The sequence below is a fragment of the Paroedura picta genome, chromosome 16 (genome assembly GCF_049243985.1).
Source record: "Paroedura picta isolate Pp20150507F chromosome 16, Ppicta_v3.0, whole genome shotgun sequence".
In the NCBI taxonomy this organism is placed as follows: domain Eukaryota; kingdom Metazoa; phylum Chordata; class Lepidosauria; order Squamata; family Gekkonidae; genus Paroedura; species Paroedura picta.
In genome coordinates this window covers 9,854,121-9,879,030 of record NC_135384.1, presented here as the reverse complement: position 1 = coordinate 9,879,030, position 24,910 = coordinate 9,854,121, and the positions used below count along the sequence as shown (strand labels likewise).

At 44.5% G+C, this 24,910-nt stretch overlaps 1 protein-coding gene across 1 annotated transcript in view; it reads right to left on the bottom strand.

The window, feature by feature from the left end:
• Positions 1-13,274, bottom strand: part of LOC143826206 (serine protease 27-like) — a 54,672-nt gene extending 41,398 nt beyond the window's left edge. The window contains exon 1 of the mRNA XM_077314878.1: positions 13,031-13,274. Coding sequence (XP_077170993.1) covers positions 13,031-13,172 — 142 coding nt within the window. The 5' untranslated portion in view covers positions 13,173-13,274. The remainder of the gene's footprint in view (positions 1-13,030) is intronic.
• Between the last annotated feature and the right edge of the window lie 11,636 nt (positions 13,275-24,910).

Sequence of the window (24,910 nt, the reverse complement as noted above, 5' to 3'; positions counted from 1 at the left end):
CCCTTCCTTAGGCAGCCATTTTGTAGCTGACTCCTCCCTTCCCCTAGGCAGCCATTTTATAGCTGACTCCTCCCTACACCTAGGTAGCCATTTTGTAGCTGACTCCTCCCTTCCCCAAGGCAGCCATTTTGTAGCTGACTCCTCCCCTTCTATGGCAGCCATTTTGTAGCTGACTCCTCCCTTCCCCTAGGCAGCCATTTTGTAGCTGACTCCTCTCCTTCTATGGCAGCCATTTTGTAGCTGACTCCTCCCCTTCTATGGCAGACATTTTGTAGCAAACTCCTACCCTTCTATGGCAGCCATTTTGTAGCTGACTCCTCCCCTTCTATGGCAGCCATTTTGTAGCTGACTCCTCCCCTTCTATGGCAGACATTTTGTAGCTAAATCCTCCCCTTCCCTAGGCAGCCATTTTGAATCTGATTCCTCCCCTACCCTAGGCAGCCATTTTGTAGCTGACTCCTCCCTTCCACTAGGTAGCCATTTTGTAGCTGACTCCTCCCCTTCTACGGCAGCCATTTTGTAGCTGACTCCTCCCCTTCCCTAGGCAGCCATTTTGAAGCTGATTACTCCCCTCCCCTAGTCAGCCATTTTGTAGCTGACTCCTCCCTTCCCCTAGGTAGCCATTTTGTAGCTGACTCCTCCCCTTCTCATTGCAGCCATTTTGTAGTTGACTCATGGTAGCCATTTTGTAGCTGACTCCTCCCCTTCCTTAGGCAGCCATTTTGTAGCTGACTCCTCCCTTCCCCTAGGCAGCCATTTTATAGCTGACTCCTCCCTACACCTAGGCAGCCATTTTGTAGCTCACTTTTCCCTTCCCCAAGGCAGCCATTTTGTAGCTGACTCCTCCCCTTCTATGGCAGCCATTTTGTAGCTGACTCCTCCCTTCCCCTAGGCAGCCATTTTGTAGCTGACTACTCCCCTTCTATGGCAGCCATTTTGTAGCTGACTCCTCCCCTTCTATGGCAGACATTTTGTAGCTAACTCCTACCCTCTCCTAGGCAGCCATTTTGTAGCTGACTCCTCCCCTTCTATGGCAGCCATTTTGTAGCTGACTCAACCCTTCCCCTAGGTAGCCATTTTGTAGCTGACTCCTCCCCTTCTCATTGCAGCCATTTTGTAGTTGACTCATGGTAGCCATTTTGTAGCTGACTCCTCCCCTTCCTTAGGCAGCCATTTTGTAGCTGACTCCTCCCTTCCCCTAGGCAGCCATTTTATAGCTGACTCCTCCCTACACCTAGGCAGCCATTTTGTAGCTGACTCTTCCCTTCCCCAAGGTAGCCATTTTGTAGCTGACTCCTCCCCTTCTATGGCAGCCATTTTGTAGCTGACTCCTCCCTTCCCCTAGGCAGCCATTTTGTAGCTGACTACTCCCCTTCTATGGCAGCCATTTTGTAGCTGACTCCTCCCCTTCTATGGCAGACATTTTTTAGCTAACTCCTACCCTCTCCTAGGCAGCCATTTTGTAGCTGACTCCTCCCCTTCTATGGCAGCCATTTTGTAGCTGACTCAACCCTTCCCCTACGTAGCCATTTTGTAGCTGACTCCTCCCCTTCTCATTGCAGCCATTTTGTAGTTGACTCATGGCAGCCATTTTGTAGCTGACTCCTCCCCTTCCTTAGGCAGCCATTTTGTAGCTGACTCCTCCCTTCCCCTAGGCAGCCATTTTATAGCTGACTCCTCCCTACACCTAGGCAGCCATTTTGTAGCTGACTCCTCCCTACACCTAGGCAGCCATTTTGTAGCTGACTCCTCCCTTCCCCAAGACAGCCATTTTGTAGCTGACTCCTCCCCTTCTATGGCAGCCATTTTGTAGCTGACTCCTCCCTTCCCCTAGGCAGCCATTTTGTAGCTGACTCCTCCCCTTCTATGGCAGCCATTTTGTAGCTGACTCCTCCCCTTCTATGGCAGACATTTTGTAGCTAACTCCTACCCTCTCCTAGGCAGCCATTATGTATCTGACTCCTCCCCTTCTATGGCAGCCATTTTGTAGCTGACTCAACCCTTCTCCTAGGCAGCCATTTTGTAGCTGACTCCTCCCCTTCTTTGGCAGACATTTTGTAGCTGACTCTTCCCCTTCTATGGCAGCTATTTTTTGCTGACTCCTCCCCTTCCCTATTTTTTGCTGACTCCTCCCCTTCCCAGCCATTTTGTAGCTGACTCCTCCCCTCTATGTGTGATTAAAACCCCGCTTCCAATTTCATTTATAATATGAATGTGCATTAGCTTCTTACAAACATGCGCTTGAAGGCTAGTAGAAACATCTCAATAGAAAATTAAAGAGAAAGACAGCGTTTTCAGGAGAGATGGAGTTCTGAATGTTGAAGCAGATTTGTTAATGAAGACTTTTCCATACTACTCCTATTGGACTCTCTGTTCATAGTGTGGTCAGTGAAAGTTTGGCCTAGAAATGGCATATTGTTCCAACCTTGGGTGTGCCTCTCTGTTTTAATGCCACTTTCTTGATTTGAGCTAATTTTTGTCTTCAACGAAATCCAGCCATTGCAATCTAATAATCTCTAATTAGGTGTAATGGATGCAAAGGAATCCATTCCAAACGGACTATAATTGCTACTTTTGATTTTATGTCGCCTGTAAATTAATCTCCGGCATAATCCATACTGTAATCCATCCCAATCCTGGCTCTGTAAAATTTAATCATGACTGTTGCTGGTAATAATAGGATGCTTCATGCTTAGTGCCCCAGTGAAATATCTACGGGCTTCGCATTGATTCACCAGCAAGTAAGAATCATTGCTTTTACTGCAGCACAATGGATTTTATTTCATGGAAACTATTTCCATGAGGGGAACATAGAAAACTGGGTGGTTCTACCGATGAAACTCTATCAACGATGCTTTAATGCAGGGGTAGTCAACCTGTGGTCTTCCAGATGTTCATGGACTACAATTGTCCATGGACATCTGGAGGACCACAGGTTGACTACCCCTGCTTTAATGCACATTTTAAGTCACTGTCCCCCAGCTATGAAACTGCTCCCTTGATTCAGAACTTCCAAAACCCAAAGTCAAACACCTTCCTGAATGCATGAGTAACAGGTTTACCAACTCGGTGGTGGGTCCTGGATACGGCTTCCAGAGATGTCACAGTGAAGTCCAGAAGTGTGCACCACATTAGGCTGCCGGACTTCCCTGGTTTCCTGCCAGGTGCCAACCACTAGCTAGCAATCATAGCCCTGGATTCATACAGAGTGACAGCTGATCTCCAGAGATCAGGTTCCCCCTGGAGGAAACAGCAGCTTTGGAGAGACGACTCAAAAGCACCACAACCCTGCTGAGATAACTCCACTTCCGAAATTTCACCCACCCCAGGCACTACCTCCAAACCTCCAGGAATTCCCCAGGCCAGAGTTGGCAACCTTAATTAGTAATGAGCAAGTGTCATATTAGGGATACCAGTCCCCAGGTGGGATTTGGGCATCCCCCCTGTTTTACAGTTCATCTCCAGGTGACAGAAATCAGTTCTCCTGGGAAAACATATCTGCTTTGAAGGGTGGACTCCCTAGCATTCTTCTCCTCTGAGGTCCCTCCCCACCTCAAATCCCGCCCGCTCACAGCTCCACCCCCAAAATCCCCAGGTATTTCCCAACTCAGAGCTGGCCACCCTACATTGACTGTAACTCACTGAAAATTTGGCTGCTGAAGATCATGTGAGATGGTTAGCCATGACAAGTATGCGTCTTCCTCTATAGACTGGTATAAAGACCAACAAGGTTTTCTAATGTAAATAAAGTTGAGAATGTGAATATGATTTTAAAGGGTATTTTAGTTTTGGGGAAAGTATAGCCAATGTCTCTTTCAGGGGAAAATAACATCTAAACGCAATACAAACATGGTTGGCACAGTGAAATTGTTGTGTTTTATTTTTTTAACATGCACACACTCCACAGGGTGACTCGGACCAAAGCGTTGGGTGGGATCGGATCCCACCAGCTTTCCTCTGAGCAAGAAGGACCACCCAAAAAGGGGATCGTGGGACCTGCCTGGGCAGAAGCCATGAACAATGGGGGAGCTGTGGAGAGGAACTGGGTGGCACTAAGTACAAATGATGGCTGGATTTGACCCCCTGGCTTTAAAGTGCACACAAAGACATCCGGAAAGTTGATCTCACATATCAGATAGCTCACCGCCAAGGCCTTCCTAGCCAACCTGTTAAATGGAAACCTGTTTTCATTTAAAATAGGTTGGCGACATGGTTATGTGAGAAGGCTGCGTATGTTTTCAAATTGACGAGCTGACTTATGATGGACAGATTTCTGAAAAACATTTTGTAGCTAACTTGTTTTTCTTTGTGACTGTAATGAGGGGTTATTCATCATACACGTTTTTCACCAGTTTTGTTATAGTGTGCCATTCGCCGCCCTGAAGGCACAGGAGAACCACAGTTGTCGAGCAATTTGAGACGGCGGCAAAAGCCATAAATAAACCAAGTTTCAACAAGATCCCTAAAAGTACGAAGAAACTTGACAAATGCATCGCGGAGTGGATGCCTGAAGCGACAAGGGACTATATTTTTTTTTTCTGGCAAAAGTTCAAGGCCGGGAACTGACAGAAACCTGTTATCCAAATCGCAAATTTCTCCTGAAAATGTCCAGATGTGTTTCCAAAGTCATCTGGTGGAAACAGCTTGACAGTATGCTGTGAAATGATCTCAGCTTATTATTTCTCTATTTTCTATATGTACTAGGTAGAAAGCCCATTTTCAAAACTGTAGAAAGGTGGAGGAAGGGTGAAAGTGCTCCTGGAGACCAAGGTGGGCCAACCAGAGAGGTGGGCCACCAGGGCCCTGTCTCCAGGTGGCCAGGAGGCCTGGAAGAGCAGTGTGGCCATGTCAGAGGAGGCCTGGAAGACCTCCCTGGTCTCCCTCTCTTCTCATTCCAGCTTTACCCTGATCTTGGTGGGTGTTGTTTTTCTCTACTGTTTTGTGAGAACAGCACAGAAAAAAAAATAGCACCTCTTGTTCAAAACTGAGAGACACTCGTTTGCAAAATGACCGGCAATTTCCAGGGAAGTCTGATTCCGTGAGCTAATCACATTAACACTTCTCTGGTGCTTTGGTGGAGACAGGGTTGGGTGGTTTTCTCATTGCTGATGCACCTAATGATAGGGATTCCATGGGGTTAATTTACCTGCATTTTCCCTGTCCTCCAGTTCCCCTGCCAGTCGTGCCTCCTATTGTCCATGGGGGAAGTTAAAAATCAGCAACCATCATCTAATGCTATAAACCAGGGGTGAACAAACGATGGCTCTCCAGATGTCCATGGACTATAATTACCATGAGGAGGAGGAGGAGGAGGAGGAGGAGGAGGAGGAGGAGGAGGAGGAGAAGAAGAAGAAGAAGAAGAGTTGGTTCTTATATGCCGCTTTTCTCTACCCAAAGAAGTCTCAAAGTGGCTTATAGTCGCCTTCCCTTTCCTCTCCCCACAACAGACACCATGTGAGGTGGGTGAGGCTGAGAGAGCCCTGATATCACCCACGTCACAGGGTGTCTGTTGTGGGGAGAGGAAAGGGAAGGCGACTGTAAGCTGCACGATGCTGGCAGGGACTCAAGGTAATTGCAGTCCATAGACATCTGGAGAGCCACAGTTCGGGGCCCCCTTCAGCAGTCTACCAGATTCTCTGAACTTTGCCTTTCTTTCTTTTGTGCATAATTCTCTAGACTTTTGTTGTAAAGATCTAAACTGTTGTCGGCTTTCTCAATCCATGTGCAACCCTGTTTATGTGCACTTGTGTTTCTAATTGTTCTTGCTGTGTGGGACAGTAGGAGGAAGAGAGGTGTATCCTTCTGTCAGATTAGCTGTTTCTCAACCCACGACAAATCCACAGCATAAAGGCTGTCCTTGAAAAGGGTTAGGCATGTGGCCACATCCAGAGCCAGAATGACTGATGGTGAGTCACAAACTACTGGATGATAGAAAGCTTGAAAGGTGATGGACTTGTAGACTGCTAAGAGACAAACTGGGGGGAAGGAGGAGGAGGAGGAGGAGGAGGAGAAGAAGAAGTGTATATAATTGCTTGTGTATATATAATTTGGGGTTTTTCAGGGCAGTGGGTTGGTTCAGTTCAGTTCTTCATTGTCCTATGCTGGGGTTACAATAAAGAGCTCCAATCATGTCCAGCGTCCGTGTTTACCTCTGAACCCATGGATTTAACACTCCTTTTTCTCAGAAGAGCTGCATTTCCAGGTGGGAATCTAATTAGATTAATTGGAGCTTTCCTCATGGCTGACAAAATCTTCTACAAGCTGCATTTGGCAGCCAAAAAAAGGCAATTTCCACAGTGAGGATTTTCATCTTGACTGGTGTCACAAGACTCTTGATATTCTGCATTGCACCATTCACATCAGATATATAAATCGAAACCCAAACAATCTGGGTGTAATGAACGTTTGTGTGGTTTCACGGAGTTGTTTTGCTCTTTTTCAGCTGTCAAGTTGCAGCTGACCTATTTGTGTCCAGTTTTTGAGGCAAGAAACATTCTGATGTGGTTTATCATTTCCTGCTGACCTAGCTTTCTGTTTGATTTTTCTTTTCTCTTTTAGCATGAAGGAATATTCTGAGCCAAAATCCACCACCTTCAGTCTGAAGCGGTACTGTCTATTCACTCTATCCTCTAGACTGTGAATTTTCTTTTGTGCACACGTTGGATAACACCCTTTCAATGCACTTTCAAAGTGGATTATCCTGTTCCGCACAGGAAAATCCAGCTGCAAAAGCACTTTGAAAGTGCATTATCCAATGTGTGAGGAATGGGCCCAGGTCTCAACACTTAATTCTCCAACTGGAACATGCGGTGGGATGTACCTTTCAATCTCTTCCTCCCACCCCTACCTCTTTTCCAGGTGCACTTTGATCGAACATTGCCAAAAAAAGCAATTCTGACCTAATTGAACATTGATTCATTGCAAGATGATTTGTGTGTAGTGTTTTCCTTATGTACCTAGGTATACCTGCATACTAGGGAGAAGAAGAAAAAACTATTACCTGCATGGCTTCCTCAGCAGTATAAACCGACACAAGATAAGGCAGATCAAATCACGAAAATGGTACGGGGGCAAGTGTTATAAAGTCTCCAGTGACCATGAGCAAAACTGTGTTAACGAATTGCAAGTCAAGAGGAATCTTCCCGCACTCCGACACGGTTATGTCAGGTAGCTTGAGCCTAACAACCAATTTGTCTAGCGCAATCATCTTCCCATTCCATATTCATTAGTTCAATTAGTGTCAGGACTCTGTCTTCATTATAGCCGTGCTTTGGGATCCATTAAAAACCACTCGCCCAAATCACATGATGACAAAAGCTGCCTGCCAATCAAGCCGTACCGAGCTGTTGAGCTGTCTGCTGCAGAGTAACAAGGCAATGAATGCAAAAGCAGTCACCAAAGGATCGTTCACTGAATCAGAACCCCATTTATCAGCCCAAAAGTCTGCATCAGACTTGGCTTGCAGGTTTCATGACAGACTTGCCGCAAGTCGTATCAATTAGTTAGACGTCGGCCTAATAGCTATAACAGTCCTATTTGTGTTCAGTAATTATTTCTGCCTAACTAATTGTCTTCTTTACTGTGGATACAACTATCCTGCCTTGTAGTTCTGTCAAGGAGGCTAGGGATTTCTCCCAGTAGCCTCACGGAACTACACCTCCCAGAATCCATTGAGAGACGTCACAAAAGTGAACTTTATTGCATAGGTATGCATTGAACAAATATAGGACTCCTGTGGTACATCTTTTAATTAGGGAAGAGCCGGGAGTGGAATAAATTTCACAAATGGAGGAGAAGAGAATGGGAGAGGAATAAGTTTCCTGACAGTTTGGGTACCCCTGCACTATTTATTGATTTAGATTTAGATTTAGATTTAGATTTAGATTTAGATTTAGATTTAGATTTAGATTTAGATTTAGATTTAGATTTAGATTTAGATTTAGATTTAGATTTAGATTTAGATTTAGATTTAGATTTAGATACCACTGCTCACAAATGTCTCGCGGTGGGTTACAAAAATCCGTAAATACAATAAAATCCCGTAAAAACCCATCAAAACATAGTTAAAACATAATACAATATCAAGATGGTGGATAATAAATATATAACTCCCCCCCATTCAGCAAGGGTCAATCACTCTCTATCTGGCAGCGAGGGACTTGGTACTTTGCTATGTACTCCGCTGGTCACTTATTTGAACCCTCTATGACAGGGGTGGCTACAAATACAATCTGCCCAGCATGCTGACAGGGGTTCATGGTAATTGTAGTCCATGGACATCTGGAGAGCTACACTTTGGCCACCCCTGGATTACAGGGAGACATTTCTTGGGGTTTGGGTTCCCCGGGTGATCCAAGGAAATAAACAAGTCATGTGATTAGCTTTCTTGTAATGTTTGGGGTTGGTTCTAGGTGGCTTAATTGGAGCCCTGATGGAATCTTTGCTTGAGGAATCTCACAAATCCAAACATGATTCATATGAAGTTCAACCCAATGACTTTTGGCCCGGAGAACAGAGATGCTGCTTCCCTCTGACCACCCCAGTTGGTGCAGGTTTGGGGGATCATGCAAAATAATCAGCAAAAAGACTGGAAGGCAGGAGTATCTTGTGAATATTTCCCTCATTTCTACAATGGCAATTCTTCTGCACAAATTCACACAAATGTGACACACCACAATCCCAAAGCTCTCTTCCATACCCATTCAGTCCGCAGACATTTCACTGGAAAATCATTTCGGTTCTGTGGCTCTCGCCCCCTCAAACATTCACACAGAGAGACCTGCCCTCCCCACCCCAGGTTGGACACGCCCCAAACAATGCACTCCCATAGATCATTTATCCTATCCGTCACGCCGCCCAGATTGCTATTCAGCGTAAATCAAGCAGCCCTGAACTCTCTTATCCTATAATCATTTGGATGGCATAAAACATTCCCCTACAGCTCACACGCCCTTCTTCCCACAAAATGTCTCCGGCCCACAGCCACAGCAATTCACCCGTCGAGGCGGAAGGCCCCTGGGGATTGCCGGGCGGAGAGCAGTTATGAATACTGTACTACAGAGCCAGATGGGTGTAGTAGTTAGGAGTGCAGACGTCTAATCTGGCGAACCAGGTTTGATTCCCCACTCTCCCACATGCAGCCAGCTGAGTGGCCTTGGGCTCGCCACGGCACTGATAAAACTGTTCTGACGGAGCAGGAATATCAGGGCTCTCTCAGCCTCACCCACCTCACAGGGTGTCTGTTGTGGGGAGAGGAATGGGAAGGCGACTGTAAACCGCTTTGAGCCTCCTTCAGATAGAGAAAGTGGCATATAAGAAGCAACTCTTCTTCTTCTCTTCAGATAAAATAGAAATCAAGCAAAAGAAAAAAAGAATGATATTAAGACAAAGGGTTTTTATACGCCACTTTTCACTGCTCAAAGGAGTCTCCAAGCGACTTACAACTGCCTTCCTTTGCTATGCCCATTAAGAAGATTGCCACTTGAACAGGAAGTAAATGCCTGTCCCCTGCCCAGATGTTTAATGAGTAGAAATGAGTCTTGGAAGGTTTAAATAACATCACCAGATGGTTGCTTGCAGATAGACTTGCCAGCTCTGGGTTGGGGAAAGCCTAGAGATTTTGAGGGGTGGAGCTGAGAATGGGTGGGATCTGAGATGGGGAGGGACCTCAGTGGACCATAAAGCTATGGAGTCCACCCTCCAAAGCATCCATTCTCTCCCGAAGAACTGATCCCTTTAGTCTGGAGATGAGCTATAATTGCAGGAGATCCCTGGGACCCACCTGGAAACTAGGTTCCCACTTGTAGATCAAACCAAAGGGGACTGGTTTAGAATCCGTGAACACCATCTATAATTTTAAAAGCTGTCAACCCCGGCTGGGTTTGCATCCAGCACCAAAAATAGGCTTTTAACTAATTTTCGGTCCTTTAAAAAAATCTACCTGTTCAAATCTCATGGAAATTTCTGATTTGTCTTTTATAATTTCTGCTTTTTGACTGTAATCCTCTGCTAGGCTGTATCTGTGTTTTGGTAAAATTGTCTCAATATTGGGACTCTTGCACTCTTTTGTAGACAGTACTGAACAGATGACTGTGGGCAAATTTAATAATCTTCAGCACCTTGGTCAAATAGACAATGTGGTCACAGCTTGTGGTTCTTTAACATTTTGGGCATTTCTCTGGTTCAGGGAAACACTGGCCTGCATCTTACCATTCCACTAAGTGAAGTGCCTCCCTATCATCTTAGGAGACTTCCTTCAACTTGGATGTGATTGGGTCACACACACCACATCCCATTTTGACTGAGAAGGATGTACCATAAAAGATTAAAACACAAACATGGATCCTCGCAAACTCATCTCCTTTCAACAACTGCCTCTCTTTCTTAATTTCATTTTCTCTCACTATCTATGTAAATTTAAGCTATGTGTGCCTATTATCTCAGCAGTAAGCCCTCTGTGGTTGGAAAAACACACTTGGTTCCATTTGGACAGCCTTCTTCCAATACTGGGTTCAGGAGGACCAGTTCTTCCGGTCGTGTAGCAGAAATTTGCCTTGTCTGGTGCTGACTGGACAGTTCTTGTGGGACGAATCCAAATCTAAAACCTTCAGCCAACAGGATACTATTTTTCGACTGTGCTGTTATTTCAGTTTTCAAGAAGAAAGTGGATGATCCCAAAAACACAACAAAGGGGAGGGGGGAATGAATCTGTCCAATGGCCTAATCAAAATTTAAGAGTCTCTGTTATCTCTTTTCCAGGTGGAAATTATAATATGAAAGAGATAACAGAGACTCTTAAATTTTGATTAAGCAATTGGATAGATTTTTTTTCCTTTGTTATTCCAGTTTTCCTCAGATGATCTCATGTGGGCTAGGTAAGGCTGAGAGAAGGCAGAACTCAGTTTCCTGTGCAAAACGATGTGATCTTAACTTCATCACGCTCAAATATGGAGCCTATAACTGGGCCATTCTGGGAGGAATTGGTCTGGATTAAGAATGAAGACGGAACAGTTAACTTCATGGTGGAGTAATGCATTGAAGGACCTGTGACTCTCTAGGAGTCCTACTCCGTTACTATCACTACCACTTAGATACATTTACAACCTCACCCCAATTGGGCTCAGGGGGAGCTGATTCTTCTAGTTTACGGAAGAACTGGATTTTGAGGAGCACTGATTGAACAGCCCTTGAGTCAGTCATGGACCTATCTGTCCCTGTTGCAGAATACACTGTGTGTGGTGCTGATTGACAGCCAGTTTAACCAATTGCAAAGCCAGTCCTCTAAAAACAGGTTTCGTACAGTGTGGGAAAAAAAATTCTAAAATGGCAATCAAATGTTGGATCAGATAAATGACAGCTCTCTGCCCTTACTCCCTTCCCTATGCAACGTAATACCAATATGTAAAGGTCTTCCTACTAACTGGAGCAGTTCAGTTTGGCCTTTTATGATTTGCCTATAGATATTTGTAGCTTTTGGTAATATGGCAAAAAAAATTTAGGCAGAAACCTTTTGAAATTTAACTACAGAAATAAATGCCCTTCCGGATCTGCCTGGCATGGTTATTGACAAATGTCTGATTTTATCTGCCGAAAGATATTTTGACTTATTTGATTTATTTGTGTTTTAATATAAAATATTCTATTTCAGGATTTGATTTTTGCAAGTCTGTTTTAAGAATATCGTTGTGCTTGCAGACAACCTCATTTTGCACCTCATTTACAATAATTAAAGGGTAGACAAATCAAGATTTTAACAATCCCCTAAGTTTAACTAGATTTTCAGATGGGCTGCGTGCCATTTTCAAACTGCCTTTGTATTCCATTTTAGTAGCTGGTGGCTAATGGCTTTTTTCTGTCATTTCAGACAGACCCATTTTAGTAGCGAAATGTATTTACCTGTTCACACACACCTTCTATTTCTACCTCTTTGTTGCACTTCTGAATAGCTGTGGGGTGCTGCTTAAAAAGGCCCATACCACTTCCTACCATGCCACTTCTTCCCCTGCCCCTTTTCACCACACACTCTTTCATTGACTTTTCTTGAACATTCTACGTTGAGCACTATAGCACTAAACCAAAGCAGCCAAGGCATCTCAATGGTGTTGCTATAGCACCAATATGGCATTTTTGTTTAGTGCTATAGCACTCAACTTAGAACATTAAAAAAAACTCAGATAAAGACCATGCAGGGGGACAGTCACTGTTTTAAATTACCATAGTGCTTCAGAGACAGGTCATTAATGGATGGGAATTCACTGTATGAAACCCCCATTCCTGTATTATTTTACTCAGTCAGGCCAAAAACAGGTAATGTGAAAACAAATACTGGTATAGTGTTTCTTTTTGGAGCCCCACCTTCTAAGATATGTAATATCTAGGAACACCACTCTCGGTTATTGTTTTATTCTGCATAAAGAGTGCATCTCAGGTGTGTCAGAAAAAAACATGAGATGCACTCTCTATGCAGAGTAAAACAATAGTTCCAAAAAGAAACACTATACCAATATTTGTTGGGGCTACACCTAACAGATTTCCCTTGACTACCCAGCTATACTTCATAATTGGTTTTAGATAAGAGTACATTATTTAATATTATTGACCAGTCACAAACACCAATGACAAACAACAAGCTGTATTCCTACTTTCCTCACTGGAAGGGTCAAATATCCCTTTTGCCATCCTTTAATTGCTCAGATTGGCCCATAAAAATGGGCAGCATGAAAATAGATAACTAATCCACCTTCAGTTACCATGAGTATCTTGTCCCTGTAAACCTCAGGAATCCTTGGCTGTCAGTTCCACTAAGCTTAGGACTGGTTACAATTCAGAAACCCCATCCATCACTCTTGGTTTAGATCTCCCATCCTCCAAGGAGCTCTGTGTGACATATGTAGCTCTCTCTTATCTCAATGATTATCTTCCCATGGAGATAGGTTAGGTTGAGTAACTGACCAACCATCACTCACATAGTGTCATAACAGATCTCACTCACCTGCAAACATCAAGGGATCATCTCCCTCCAAACCCTTACCTCTGTTGGGTGCTTCTCCCTCATCACAAGGATTGTATCCATAGTAATGTTTACACATTCCTCTTCCGATCAACAAGGTAGCCAGCACCAGCCGAAGGACTCCTGCCATTCTGCATTGGGTCGCCCCTTGCTTCTGTTCCATGATTCACTTTTCGGAACCCACTGAGATCTTCTGTTATCAAATAATCCTTCCCAGGAAAGCAAATAGCAGCAAGAGGGATGCCCTCTGGATGACAGGGCTCGCTCCTCTGTGAGACTGTGATGCTTTAATACCCAGCCGTGAGAAGGGCGGACAAAATGTCACCCAACCGGTTTAGCAGATGTTCTAGGTTGTGAGTTTAGCATCTGACAGCCAGGTGGGAAGCCTGCTTTTGGAACCTATGACATTTAGAATCAGTCAAATGTGATCCTGCATCCCCTGGGAATGTGGTAGTCCCTGATGGAGAAATGGTCCCCATGCAAAGCATGGTAGATATCAGGCAGAACAGATGACTCACCTGAAGCACAGGTCTTGGGAGAAGTGGGCTCTTTTTTATTATTATTGACATTTTATTCATGTGGAAGAAGTAAGTGGGAAAACTGGTCGGGATTACATATTGTAGGTAAGCTGGTCAGGATTCTTCTCGTGATTGGAGAGGATCACGGAATTGCATTCATCCCATTGGAACTCGAAAGTGTTTTCAATGAAAAAATTTGAACTGCACTGAAGTTGATTTAGGACAGACAAAAGACAGTACTGATTACTCAACACATAATGAACGTGTGGAATTCACCGGCATGAGATGTAACAATGGCTGCTATAGTAGTTGGCTCTGAAAGCAGATTATACACATTCATGAAAGATAAGTACATCCAAGGCTATATTCATGCAAGCCAACTGAAACCACCATGTCCAAAGGCACTGGAGGTTTTTTAGTACCTGTTAGAATTATAGAATCATAGAGTTGGAAGGTACCTCATGGGTCATCTAGTCCAAACCCCTGCACTATGGGCTCTGGTGAAGGAGATTTGCAGAGGAGCTACATGGTCAGCACTTTCGACCTTTGTTAGACATTATAAGATGGACCAGGCCACCTCGGAGGAGGCAGGTTTTGGCCGTAGAGTTGATGGGAAGCAACAACAGAGAGGCCTTGTCCTCCTTGATAGGTATCCCTGCTGATATGTATCTTCACTTGGTCAAAATCTGTATTTTGTACTCCAAGAAGTCTCCAGTATCAACCAGGTCTTTAGCAGACCCACTGTCCACCATCCTTTTAAATGGAAAATTCAGGGATTGAGATCTTCTTGAAGCAAATAATGTGTGCAATTCAAGGGTGATCATACCTCCTCCCCCCCCCCCACCAGACACACAAATGGATAATAGAGCTATCAATACATACTAGCTGTGATGACTAAAGCAGCACTAAACCTCTGCTGGGAGACCTTAGGCAAATCACTGAGAAGTCTCCTACCAAGTCTCTCAACCCCACCTACCTCACAGTATTCCTCTTTGTAATAGCTGGCCAGGTACCAGTATCGGGTTGCAGCATCCTTCACTAGTCTTCAATGCAAACAAAGCTGAGGGAGAATACAGGATGTAAGATCATTCCAATCCAAGGTTCAAGAGTCCAGAAATAAATCAAGCATGGTGGCATGTCAGTCTCTAACTACAATGCATCCACGCCCCCATAACATCCCACAATATGCTTTATAGGTAAATACCAGCAGCTCTGACCACATCCTGCAACACTTCATCTCACTTTCAGCAAGTAGCTGACATCTAGCCATAAGGCAAGCGCTTCTCCTTTTAGCCTGCATCTCTTCTCATCTCTCTAATGGTGCAGGTGATCCTGGAGGTCTGGAGACAAGTATCTGGCTTTCATCTGTTGGATCAGAGCTAGAGGGTGGAGATGAATCTATGCAAGCTGTCAGATGTAAGTCTTGGTAAGCTTGAACCATCTTCTCTTGTTTGTTGGCTTCTGCTGCCTATGATCTGGCTATGCTCACCCTTTCCTCCTCTGAGGAATCCTCACTATCTCTGAGTCCTGGCTGACCCCCAACACAGCTGTGGGGAACAGAGGAGAAGGCTATCGTCAACCACTTTGAGAGACTCCTTAGGGTAGAGTAAAGCAGGATATAAACAATTCTTCTTTTTAAAGAAGGAAGGTGTCCACATGTGCTGGGGACCAGCATGGACAAAAGCCATGTGGATGGAGGGCTATAGTGAAGAGGGAAATTGGGTGAGATGGAATGGACAAGCTGGGTCAAGCCAACCTTAACTCTACTTCTGCCAAGCCCTCTCTTGAGAGGAAGGGAATTGTAAGCTGTTTTTAGACTGCTTCAGGTAGTAAAAAGCAAGGTATAAAATTTACCTCTTCTTCTTTAGTCAGCCTTAATATCTATGAATAAACACACAGCTTACACCAAGCAAAATCTTTCAAGTCAATAGACAAATTCCAAATAACCAGATGCAATCATTGCAAATTAAATTTCAGTTTACCTTAGGAATTGAAGGTAGGACTTGCCAGATGTATACAAGCACACAGGAAGTTGCGAAACACAAAGACAGACCATTTGTCTATGAAGTTCAGGCCTGTCTGGGCTGGTGGCATATGCTCTCCTGGGCCTTAATAGTCTTTTGCATCACGTGTAACCTGGTCCTTGTTGAAACTATATGCTAAGAACTGCCTTGAGCTGACCAGGGCAAATAAAAATTTTATTTATTATCATCATCATCATGATCATGTGTGTTTTCCTATTGTCTCCTCCACGCCATTATTCATGGACGGCTCTTCAGCCCACTTTTATATATTTAGATTTCTATACCGCCCTTTCCTATGGCTCTGGGCGGTTTACATTAAACGCTGTGATAAATGGATAGAACAGCTTCACAAGTCTGTGACACTGCATGTAAACCCAAATCTGAATACCTCCCCCTCTACTAGTGGTAAATTTCCAATGGGGAAATGGGGGGTTGGCTTCCAGTGTTCCTTCGGCAAACAGCCAGGATGATTGAAGTCCAACAGAATGGGCGTTGCATAATTTCCCCAGAATTGCAATATAAATTTACAAGTTGTTTGGTGTCATTATTTCCAGTTGCATCATTCTATATCTGTGAAAAGTTGAGAAACCAGTGATGGTGGGTTCCCTTGACAGTTTCCAAAGAGGTATTATACAATAACAAAGGAACATGTGTTTTATTAGAGATTAATTGAAGTCTATAGAAAACACAAGCTTGATTTAGGTCAGAGTTGGGCAGCTGTGGACGACCCAAACTGTGGACGACCCACAGCTGATTGGCCCTCCGTCTTCACCACTGACCCGAACACTCTGCAAAAATGAAAGAAAGGTTTTACAAAGTAGCAGACATCTGCTTGGACTCCTGGAGCACTGAGCAAATGTTACAAAGGCCAATTGTTTCATTCATGCTGGGAAAACAGGGAAGATAAGTAGGGATCATATCGATTTGTGCAGAAGTTTGTGGAAGAGATTAAATTTTTTTATTTATTTAGATTTTTATTTTATTTATTTATTTATTTATTTAATACTTATATTTATATACTGCCGCTCTCAAATGTCTCATGGCAGTTTACAAAATCCATAGATACAATAAAATCCAATTAATACAAAAAATATACAATTAAAAATGCAAGATTTTGATTTGTTACCGTGACTCTCAGCCAAGGCTGGCTCACGGCAGCTTACCGTTCAACAAGGACATATCAAAATACTATAAAATACTAAAACCCCAATTTAAAAAAATACCAACTATACAATACAGCAGCGGAGAAGTCTCCCTTGATCAATTTCTTCCCCGGCTGCCAGACTCTGGCTCTGCGAATCGTATGCTAAGTCTTCTACTTCCAAGAAACCCTCCAATTTTAGATCTCATTCCAGATTCTTCTAAAGAATCCAGAAACAGGGTGTTAGATTTTAAACTGGCTGCCAACGTACTGTTAGCTCAGCGTCAGAAAATGGTGGTAAAATGTGAAAATCAAACGTTGGATTGGCAAATAGCAAACATTCTGCAATTAAGTGGAATTATTTGTTTGAAAGACAGAAGGCAAGGCATTCATATGTGACAACTTGGAAAACCCTTTCTTGTGTTTTGGCAGCTAAGGCAGAAACTGGGTGGCGGGTCAAATGTTACAGTCTCTTTGAAAATGAGATCTGGTTTAAATGTTCTCCTTAACAGCTGCCTTTTTATTTTTGCATTTTGGAACCGTTTCATGGGTTCCCTTTTCTTTTATATTGCGGTTTACGGTTGTATAAATGTTTTTATAAATTTTTTTTAAAGAAAGCCTGCGGGCTGCTTCAACCGCAGGCCCCAATCCAAGAAAAGGGAGTCTTCTGTCATTAAAAAGCCGAACTACAGCAACATTTTAGTGCAAGACATCCAAAAACAGGGAATAGAAGAAAGCCCATAATAAAGATCTGAAAGTGAACATATCTCAATAATTGGCATGTCGTTAAATAAGCCATAAAGATTCTCCAGCCCAGATACTCATTGCTGCTAGCAATTTATTAGGCATTAGCACACGTACGGTCTTGCAATAGGTCATAAATACACCTGGCAGCACCCTGCACAATTGATTTGGTGCGCTGGCATAAATCGGTGCATGGTTCACACTCCGGTTCCTGATGACTGTTCATCTCTGTCATTTCTCTTTCTGCACAACATCTCTAAAAAGCCATTCAGTTATGTTTTTCTTTTCTTTTTTTTTAATTACCTAACGTTCCTTATACATGCTGGTTATTCTGGAGTCCAAACTTGGAAAATAGTTTAAATTCAAATTTTTGTTGTTGTTGTTGTTGCTGTTGTCAGCCATTCAGTCATGTCCAACTCTTGGCGATCCAATGGCACAGCCACTGGAATGATCCTTGACCCTGCACTGCTGCCTCCAGTTCTGGCCAGTGTCCATTCCAATCACAGCCCACCATCCGCATTCTTGGTCAGCCTGGTTTCCTTCTTCCGCTGACAAATCCTGGCATAATTTTATCTTAGTTTAACCTGTTCCTGTGCCAATAATGGAAGGGTGGGTGTGTATGTGTGAGTGTATGTGTGTGTGTGTGTTTGTGTGTGTGTGAGAGAGAGAGGGAGACCATTAGGGTCTAGAATCCATTATCTTATGGAGATCGCAAACGACAGAATCCAGTTCTAGAAGTCATTCTCTTATATGGAGCTCACTGTCTGAAGCTATAGAATCCAGTTCTAGAAACCATTCTGTCCTGGCCCAAGATCCAGTATCCCAGCAAGTAACCTTGAGAAACGAAGAAAGTACACAATTAAAAATAGAAACCATTACTATTGCCAGGCAGAGATGAATGGGCATGTAAAATCTGGCATGTTGTTTTAATGAAAGAAATAACAGTGTAGAAGGTCTGTGAAGGAATAAATGGCTCTCAGGAAATGTTGGTTCAGATTTGGTCCCCATTTATTAAATACTAAACACAGACCAAAGGGGCAAGCAAAAATAATTCTGAGGTATATCTGACTCAGTGGTAATAAATGGAAGGCTTTGTGGCAGAGCAGGCAAAGTTGAGTATGTAGCTTAAATGGATAGCTGTGATTTTATTGTCGTTAGTGTTTTTACATTTTCAATGTGACTTTTTCCATTAGATTAATAATCAGAATCAAGTTGTGCCTGCAGAGGGGGCCTTACAAAAACCAGGAACACAGCAAATGGAAAATGAACTGAGTCCTGAAGGGAGTTAAATACATGAAGAAAGAAAACAATAGCCCGACCCACCTGAGATACGAGAGTTGGTATGCAGAAGAGAAAAATGCACCCAACAGGAATGCACAGTAAAAGTGATGAGAAACACCAGTGCATAAAAGACCAAAATCAGGAATCTACGTTCAGGGGAGGGAAGAATGGGAGAATCGCCAAACTCACCAAACTCATGGAAGATCCAAAAGTACCAATCAAGTTGAGGTGAGGAGGGTGTCTTACGTTTGGCATGGCAAGACCAAGAAGTCTCCAACTTTTAAGCCTGCCTCTCCTTGGTCAAAGAAGGCAGGCAGAGCATTGTCTCAGATGGTCAGAAACATAAAGAACAAACCACCCTTTAGGTCTGTAGTGTCCAAACATTCAGGGCTCTATGCCATTCTCTGCTATTATTCACATTAAAAATTGCTGATACCTGGCGTGCTACACTGCCATAGGTGCATTGATAGATTTCAACAGAGCACTGGCTGATCCTTATTCGAAACCAGTTCCCTTGCTGAGCACACTGGAGTTTTCTCCCAAATAAGTGTGCCCAGGACTGAAGCATTTTGAGTAGCTTGGGAAAGTGCCTTTGAGAGCCAGAAGTCTTTCTCTAGCACGTAATTTAATTCTAGGCAAGCCCAATGCCTTTAAATGCCTCATTTTTCCATCGGCAACGTGAAGATAACGATCGCTTCTTTTGCTAATGAGCCACGCCACACCCTCGCTTATCTCCGTAAAACACTTCGAAGGCACTTAAGCAAACACGGGTTACTGCTGTTACACATCTCCGAGAATTAGCAGCTTTTAAAAACATGCAGAACAATATTGTTATCTCTGCTAGGACATGTGGGGTCTAGTACGGAGAAGAGACAAGTCAGGACCTCCTGAGTTGTCACCAATTGTGAGGGAAAAGAAGAAAAAGAAGAGTTGTTTTTTGTGCTCCGCTTTTCACTGCCCAAAGGAGTCTCGAAATAGTTTACAATCGCCTTCCCTTCCTCTCCCCACAACAGATACCCTGTGAGGGAGGTGAGGCTGAGAGAGCCCTGAGATTCCTGAAGAAGAAGAAGAAGAAGAAGAAGAAGAAGAAGAAGAAGAAGAAGAAGTAGTAGTAGTGAGGGAAGTGAGGCTGAGAGAGCCCTGATATTCCTGCTCAGTCAGAACAGCTTTATCAGTACCACACCCCATTCAGCTCCGCAGCTCCGCAAATCCGACCAAAGTGTTTGGTGTCCTTGCAGGGACACTGGAGGTTGGGGAAGGACCCGGGGCTTGAAGACACGGCTCTTCTCTTGTGCACAGGGCTGCCACAGCAGAAGTATCCATGTTCCCTTACCGTGGGCCATTCGAGGCCCTGATTTGGAACAGGGCTGGGTGGCAGCTGGTATGGCGGTGATATCGTGCACAAGCAGGGATTAGCCCTGCTGCCGCCAGCCCGGTTTCCTGCCCCGTGCATAATCGGTCAATAAGCACATAATCATGTGAGAGCCCCCTTTAAACACAGGGACATGCCAATTTCAGTTTGGAAAAATGGTGGGGGAACATGTGTATCTCTAATCCAGCACTGTTGTCTGAGATCATTTTAGCTGGAGATGCTGGCAATCACATTTGGGGCTACAAAATAACATATCTTCCACCGCCGAGCTACTGTGTTTTCCCACTTGACTATAGGTCCCCCGTTTAACCTCAGCGGCCACAGTGCCTTTCCAGTCCAAGGCCAATTTCAGATTTCTTGGAGCACCGTTGACAATCCGGCGTCACCAGACCTCGTGGTGAAAGACGAACGGCTTCAGCAGGCCATGAGCATCCACATGGATTCAGAAGCCGGGAGGAGCCGAGCATCAAGCAATTAACGGCTTAACTGAGCTTATATAAAGCCGCCAAATTTTGTCAGGTAGGTGTAGCTTGTGGGATATAGGTAAAGTAAGGTGAGCTGATGACACTGCCAGATGTTGTGGAAATCTCAAAGCGGAGAGCGTGCAGAAATGGCTGGTTTTCCAGACTTCCTGGGAACTGTTGGGTTTTCAGAATCCTCCATATCCCAAGTCTACTAGGCACAATACGGTCACTCTGTGCATGGTTCCAAATGCTGCGTCCATGCGAAGTGCTGTCAATCAACAGCTGACTGATGGCGGCCCTAGCAAGGGGCCATTGAGGCGAGTGGTTTAGCTGTGGTCATAAGCCATGGCCTTCTTTCAGGAAGTCTGCCTTTATTTATTTACAATTTATTTATTACTAGATTTCTATGACCACCTCTATTGGCACAGACTTCTCAGGGCGATATGCAACAAAAATGATATGCAAACAGAACAAAACCACATCACATGAAAACATAGACAATCACTGTAGCTGCCTGATGTCAACTGAGCTGCTCCCTTCTGGTCCAGGATGGGAGAGGTTGTTGGAGGAGGGATGCGGAGGTGGTGTTCCATCAGGTCATTGGCCCCAGTCAAACACCTGGCAGAAAAGCTCCATTTTGCAGGCCCTACAGAAGTGAGAGAATTGCCGTAAGGCCCTCTTATGGCAGCTCATTCCACCAAGGGCCATTCTGCACACATTGGGTAATGCACTTTCAATGCACTTTAGAAGTAGATTTTCCTGTTCCGCACAGGAAAATCCATCTGCCAAGGCACACTCAAAGTGCATTATCCAAGGTGTGTAGAATGGGCCCAGGTCAGTGCCCTGTCCCTGGCTGAGGCTAAGCACACATCTTTTGGGACAGGGGTCGCCAGCCTGTTCGTATTGATCTTGGAGAGTCTTCCTTCCAAATATCAACCTTGCTTAGTCTCGAAATCTGACGAGATTGGGGTATGCCATCCCACATCCCAATACAAATGTTAAGTAGGATTATTCATATTGGAAAAGAAATCTCTGAATTGGAAGATTGCTGCTCAAATTGTCAACCAAGGACATTTGAGGTGGAAAGTCCAGGTGCTTGGTTCTCACCATCCCGTCCCCCTTTAATTATAAAGGGTAGCATTTGCTCCAGGGCTCATTCCACACACATTGGGTAGTGCCCTTCCAATGCACCTTAGAAGCAGAGTTTTCTGTTCTGCACAGGAAAATCCAGCTGCAAAAGCACACCGAAAGTGCATTATCCAATGTGTGTGGAATGAGCCCAGGGTTTACCTGCCTTTGTCCCAGGTGATCAGCTGTTCTGCATCTTTTTCTGAACACGTTTCAAAATATTTCCCTTTTTCCCACCTGGAACTGCAGCCAGCTCTGCAGAGTTCGTTTCCCAGCGAAGGAAACAAGGCAACCACTGGAACGGCAAGGCAACGTACGTCGAACAGCTTTAACCTGCGCATCCCTCCACCGCTCGGGAATCCGACCAAGATTCTTGAGTTCACACCCTTTACCTCCAAGTGCCCCAGTCGCAATCAGGCCTTTGAACCTGTGTTTATGGAGGTGTGCAGGTGTGGGCTTTGAAACCCGGCCAAGCCCCCTCGGCATAACAATAAACTATTGCCAATCAAGAAAAGACGAGCCAGACAATTTGTACGTCAAAAACGAAAAGCGAGGGCAAAAGTTCAGGTGCTCTCCCTCCTGCCTTGGGATTGGCAAGAGTTCCAGGTGTTGAGATATTCAGAGAGGTCATTTGGAAGGTTAGGAAAGACCAGAATCCAGGAAACCACAGCTGGACTAGGAGACATGGGGAGGGGGCTGGACGCCAGGCCAACTTTTCACAGCCTTGAGTACTTCCTCTTCCCCACCTGCCTCCCCTGGTATCTGTTGTGGGGAGAGGAAGGGTAAGCAATTGGAAGCCACTTAGAGACACATGAGGCCTGCTGGGTGACCTTGGTTAGTCATAGTTCCCTCAGAGCTCTCTCAGTCCCACCTACCTCACAGGGGGGTGTTGTGGGGAGAGGAAGGGAAGGCGATTGTAAGCTACTTTGAGACTACTTTGGGTATTAAACAGCAGGGTATCAAAAGACAGCTCTTCTTCTTCTTCTTCTTCTTCTTCTTCTTCTTCTTCTTCTTCTTCTTCTTGCTAGTCCCTTGCTTGTATTGTATATATTTGAAAAATTAATAAAGCTGTTGATGAATCATCCCAAAATATTTATCCTGGACTTCACCCTTCTTTAAGAAGAATTAGGTCCCACTTTCCAGGTCTCTGCAAATTAACCCCTTCCCCAACCCTACCCTGTCCCTCTCTGGAAATTACCCCTTCCCCAGCCCTATCCCGTCCCTCCTACCACCAGGTCTCCGCAAATTACCACTTCCCCTACCCCTGGACTTCACTCTTCTTTACAAAGAATTAGTTCCCACTCACCAGCTCTCCAGAAATGATAATTCCCCACCCCTACCCTCTCCCTCTCCATAAATTACCACTCTCCCACCCCTACACTATCCCTCTCCGTAAATTACCAGTTCTCCACCCCTACACCATCCCTCCTACCATTCATCGCAAGAAAAGTCCAAGTACCAGCTTAGAAACACAGGTATTCTTTCATTTTCCTCCTGCCCTGCCCCCTTCTTTCCACCAGATGGCAGCAGCAGTGACAGCATCCCCATTTATGACCTTAGGCTGCTTCCCTGTGGCCAGGAGCCTGAACTGCAAGATCTCTGGTACCTGCTGGAAAACATGGGCTCCTGAAGGAAATAGAGCCGAAGTGCCGATCAATTTCTGAGCACTGGCTATAAGATAGCGGTCCAATATTTTTATGGTCAGGTTATATGGAGCAGGGTTTAGAGGGCATTTCTATGAAGGGAAGCTTCCAGTCCCCACACAATAGAATTAAGGAATGGCCTCTCCACCCTCCCATCTCGGGTCTGTATTCGAAATGCATGCCACAATGCCCATTCCCCTCTCCATTTTTGCTCCTGCTGCCATATCAAGCAGTCACAGGGAACAGGAGCACTGGAGAAGGGAACTTGCCACAACAACCAACCTAATACAGATCAAGAAATAACAGAAATTGTAGCAAAGTTCCTTGATGATGCTATAATTATTCGACCTGACAAGTATTAATTATATGCTCTTATCTCTCAGTTCTGTGGCACTCTTGTTGATTGTATATTATGTTACTGTTCTCTTTTTTTAATGCCAACAAAGCCTACTTGACTTGACTTGAATCGACCTAGCTAACCTCTGGATCTACGCCGGAGTAACCTCACAACTGACTATTGCAATGCTCTCCACATGAGTCAGGCCTTGAAGTCAAGTTGGAGTTTCCAGTTGCTACCAAATGCCAGAGATGAGTTATTACCAGGAGCTAGACTGAGCACAAGTATTACATGCATTCTGAAGTCACTCCATGGGCTGCCTGTCAGTCACCGGGTTCTGTTCAAAGATTTGGCTATCCCCTACAAGGCCCCTCATCCTCTTGGACCTTTACATTTCTAGAACAGCCTTTCTCCTAGACTTCACCGAGACACTTTCCTGCATCTGAACAGGGCCTTCGGGGAGCACCTCTCTTCTAATTGGCAACTTAAACAACTGCTCGTTCAGGTACATTTTTGGTTGCGGCTTCCGCCGTCTCTAATAGCACACCTAAGGAAGACAGGAAGACTCCCATGTTCCTGATCTTTTGCAAGCTATATAAAACCGAGTCCTTCAAAAGGGCTTTTCTTAAGGCTGTATTATAGCCAAATGGTTCAGGAAGATACTTTTCTATGCAGAACAGGACAGTAGACTACCACTGTCTACAGCAGGGGTAGTCAAACTGTGGCCCTCCAGATGTCCATGGACTACAATTCCCAGAAGCCCCTGCCAGCATTCGCTGGCAAGGGCTTCTGGGAATTGTAGTCCATGGACATCTGGAGGGCCGCAGTTTGACTACCCCTGGTCTACAATATGTCTAATCTGGTTGCTGTATGTATTATGCTGCTCTCACTACATTTTTCCCCACTTACGTAATGCCATTTTCTGCATTGAGTAACGTATCGTGTCTAATACTTTGCACATTGTCTTAGATCCCTGTAATCCTTGTCTTATTACCTTGCAATCAACAGGATGAGACATCCAAGTAATCAAGGACTTAAGCTGTGTAATCAGCCTTGAGTCTCAGTGAGAAAGGTGGACTATGAATAATTTAAAAAATAATGATAATACCTGGGCTCCCAGATCCTAGCCAGATATTCTTAACTACTACACTGCTCTGGCTCATAGTGCAAGCAGGTGAGAATGACATTCCTGAAAGAGGGGCAGCCAAATGGGTAGGAGGGACGGCAGAAAAGAGTGCACAGGCAGCAA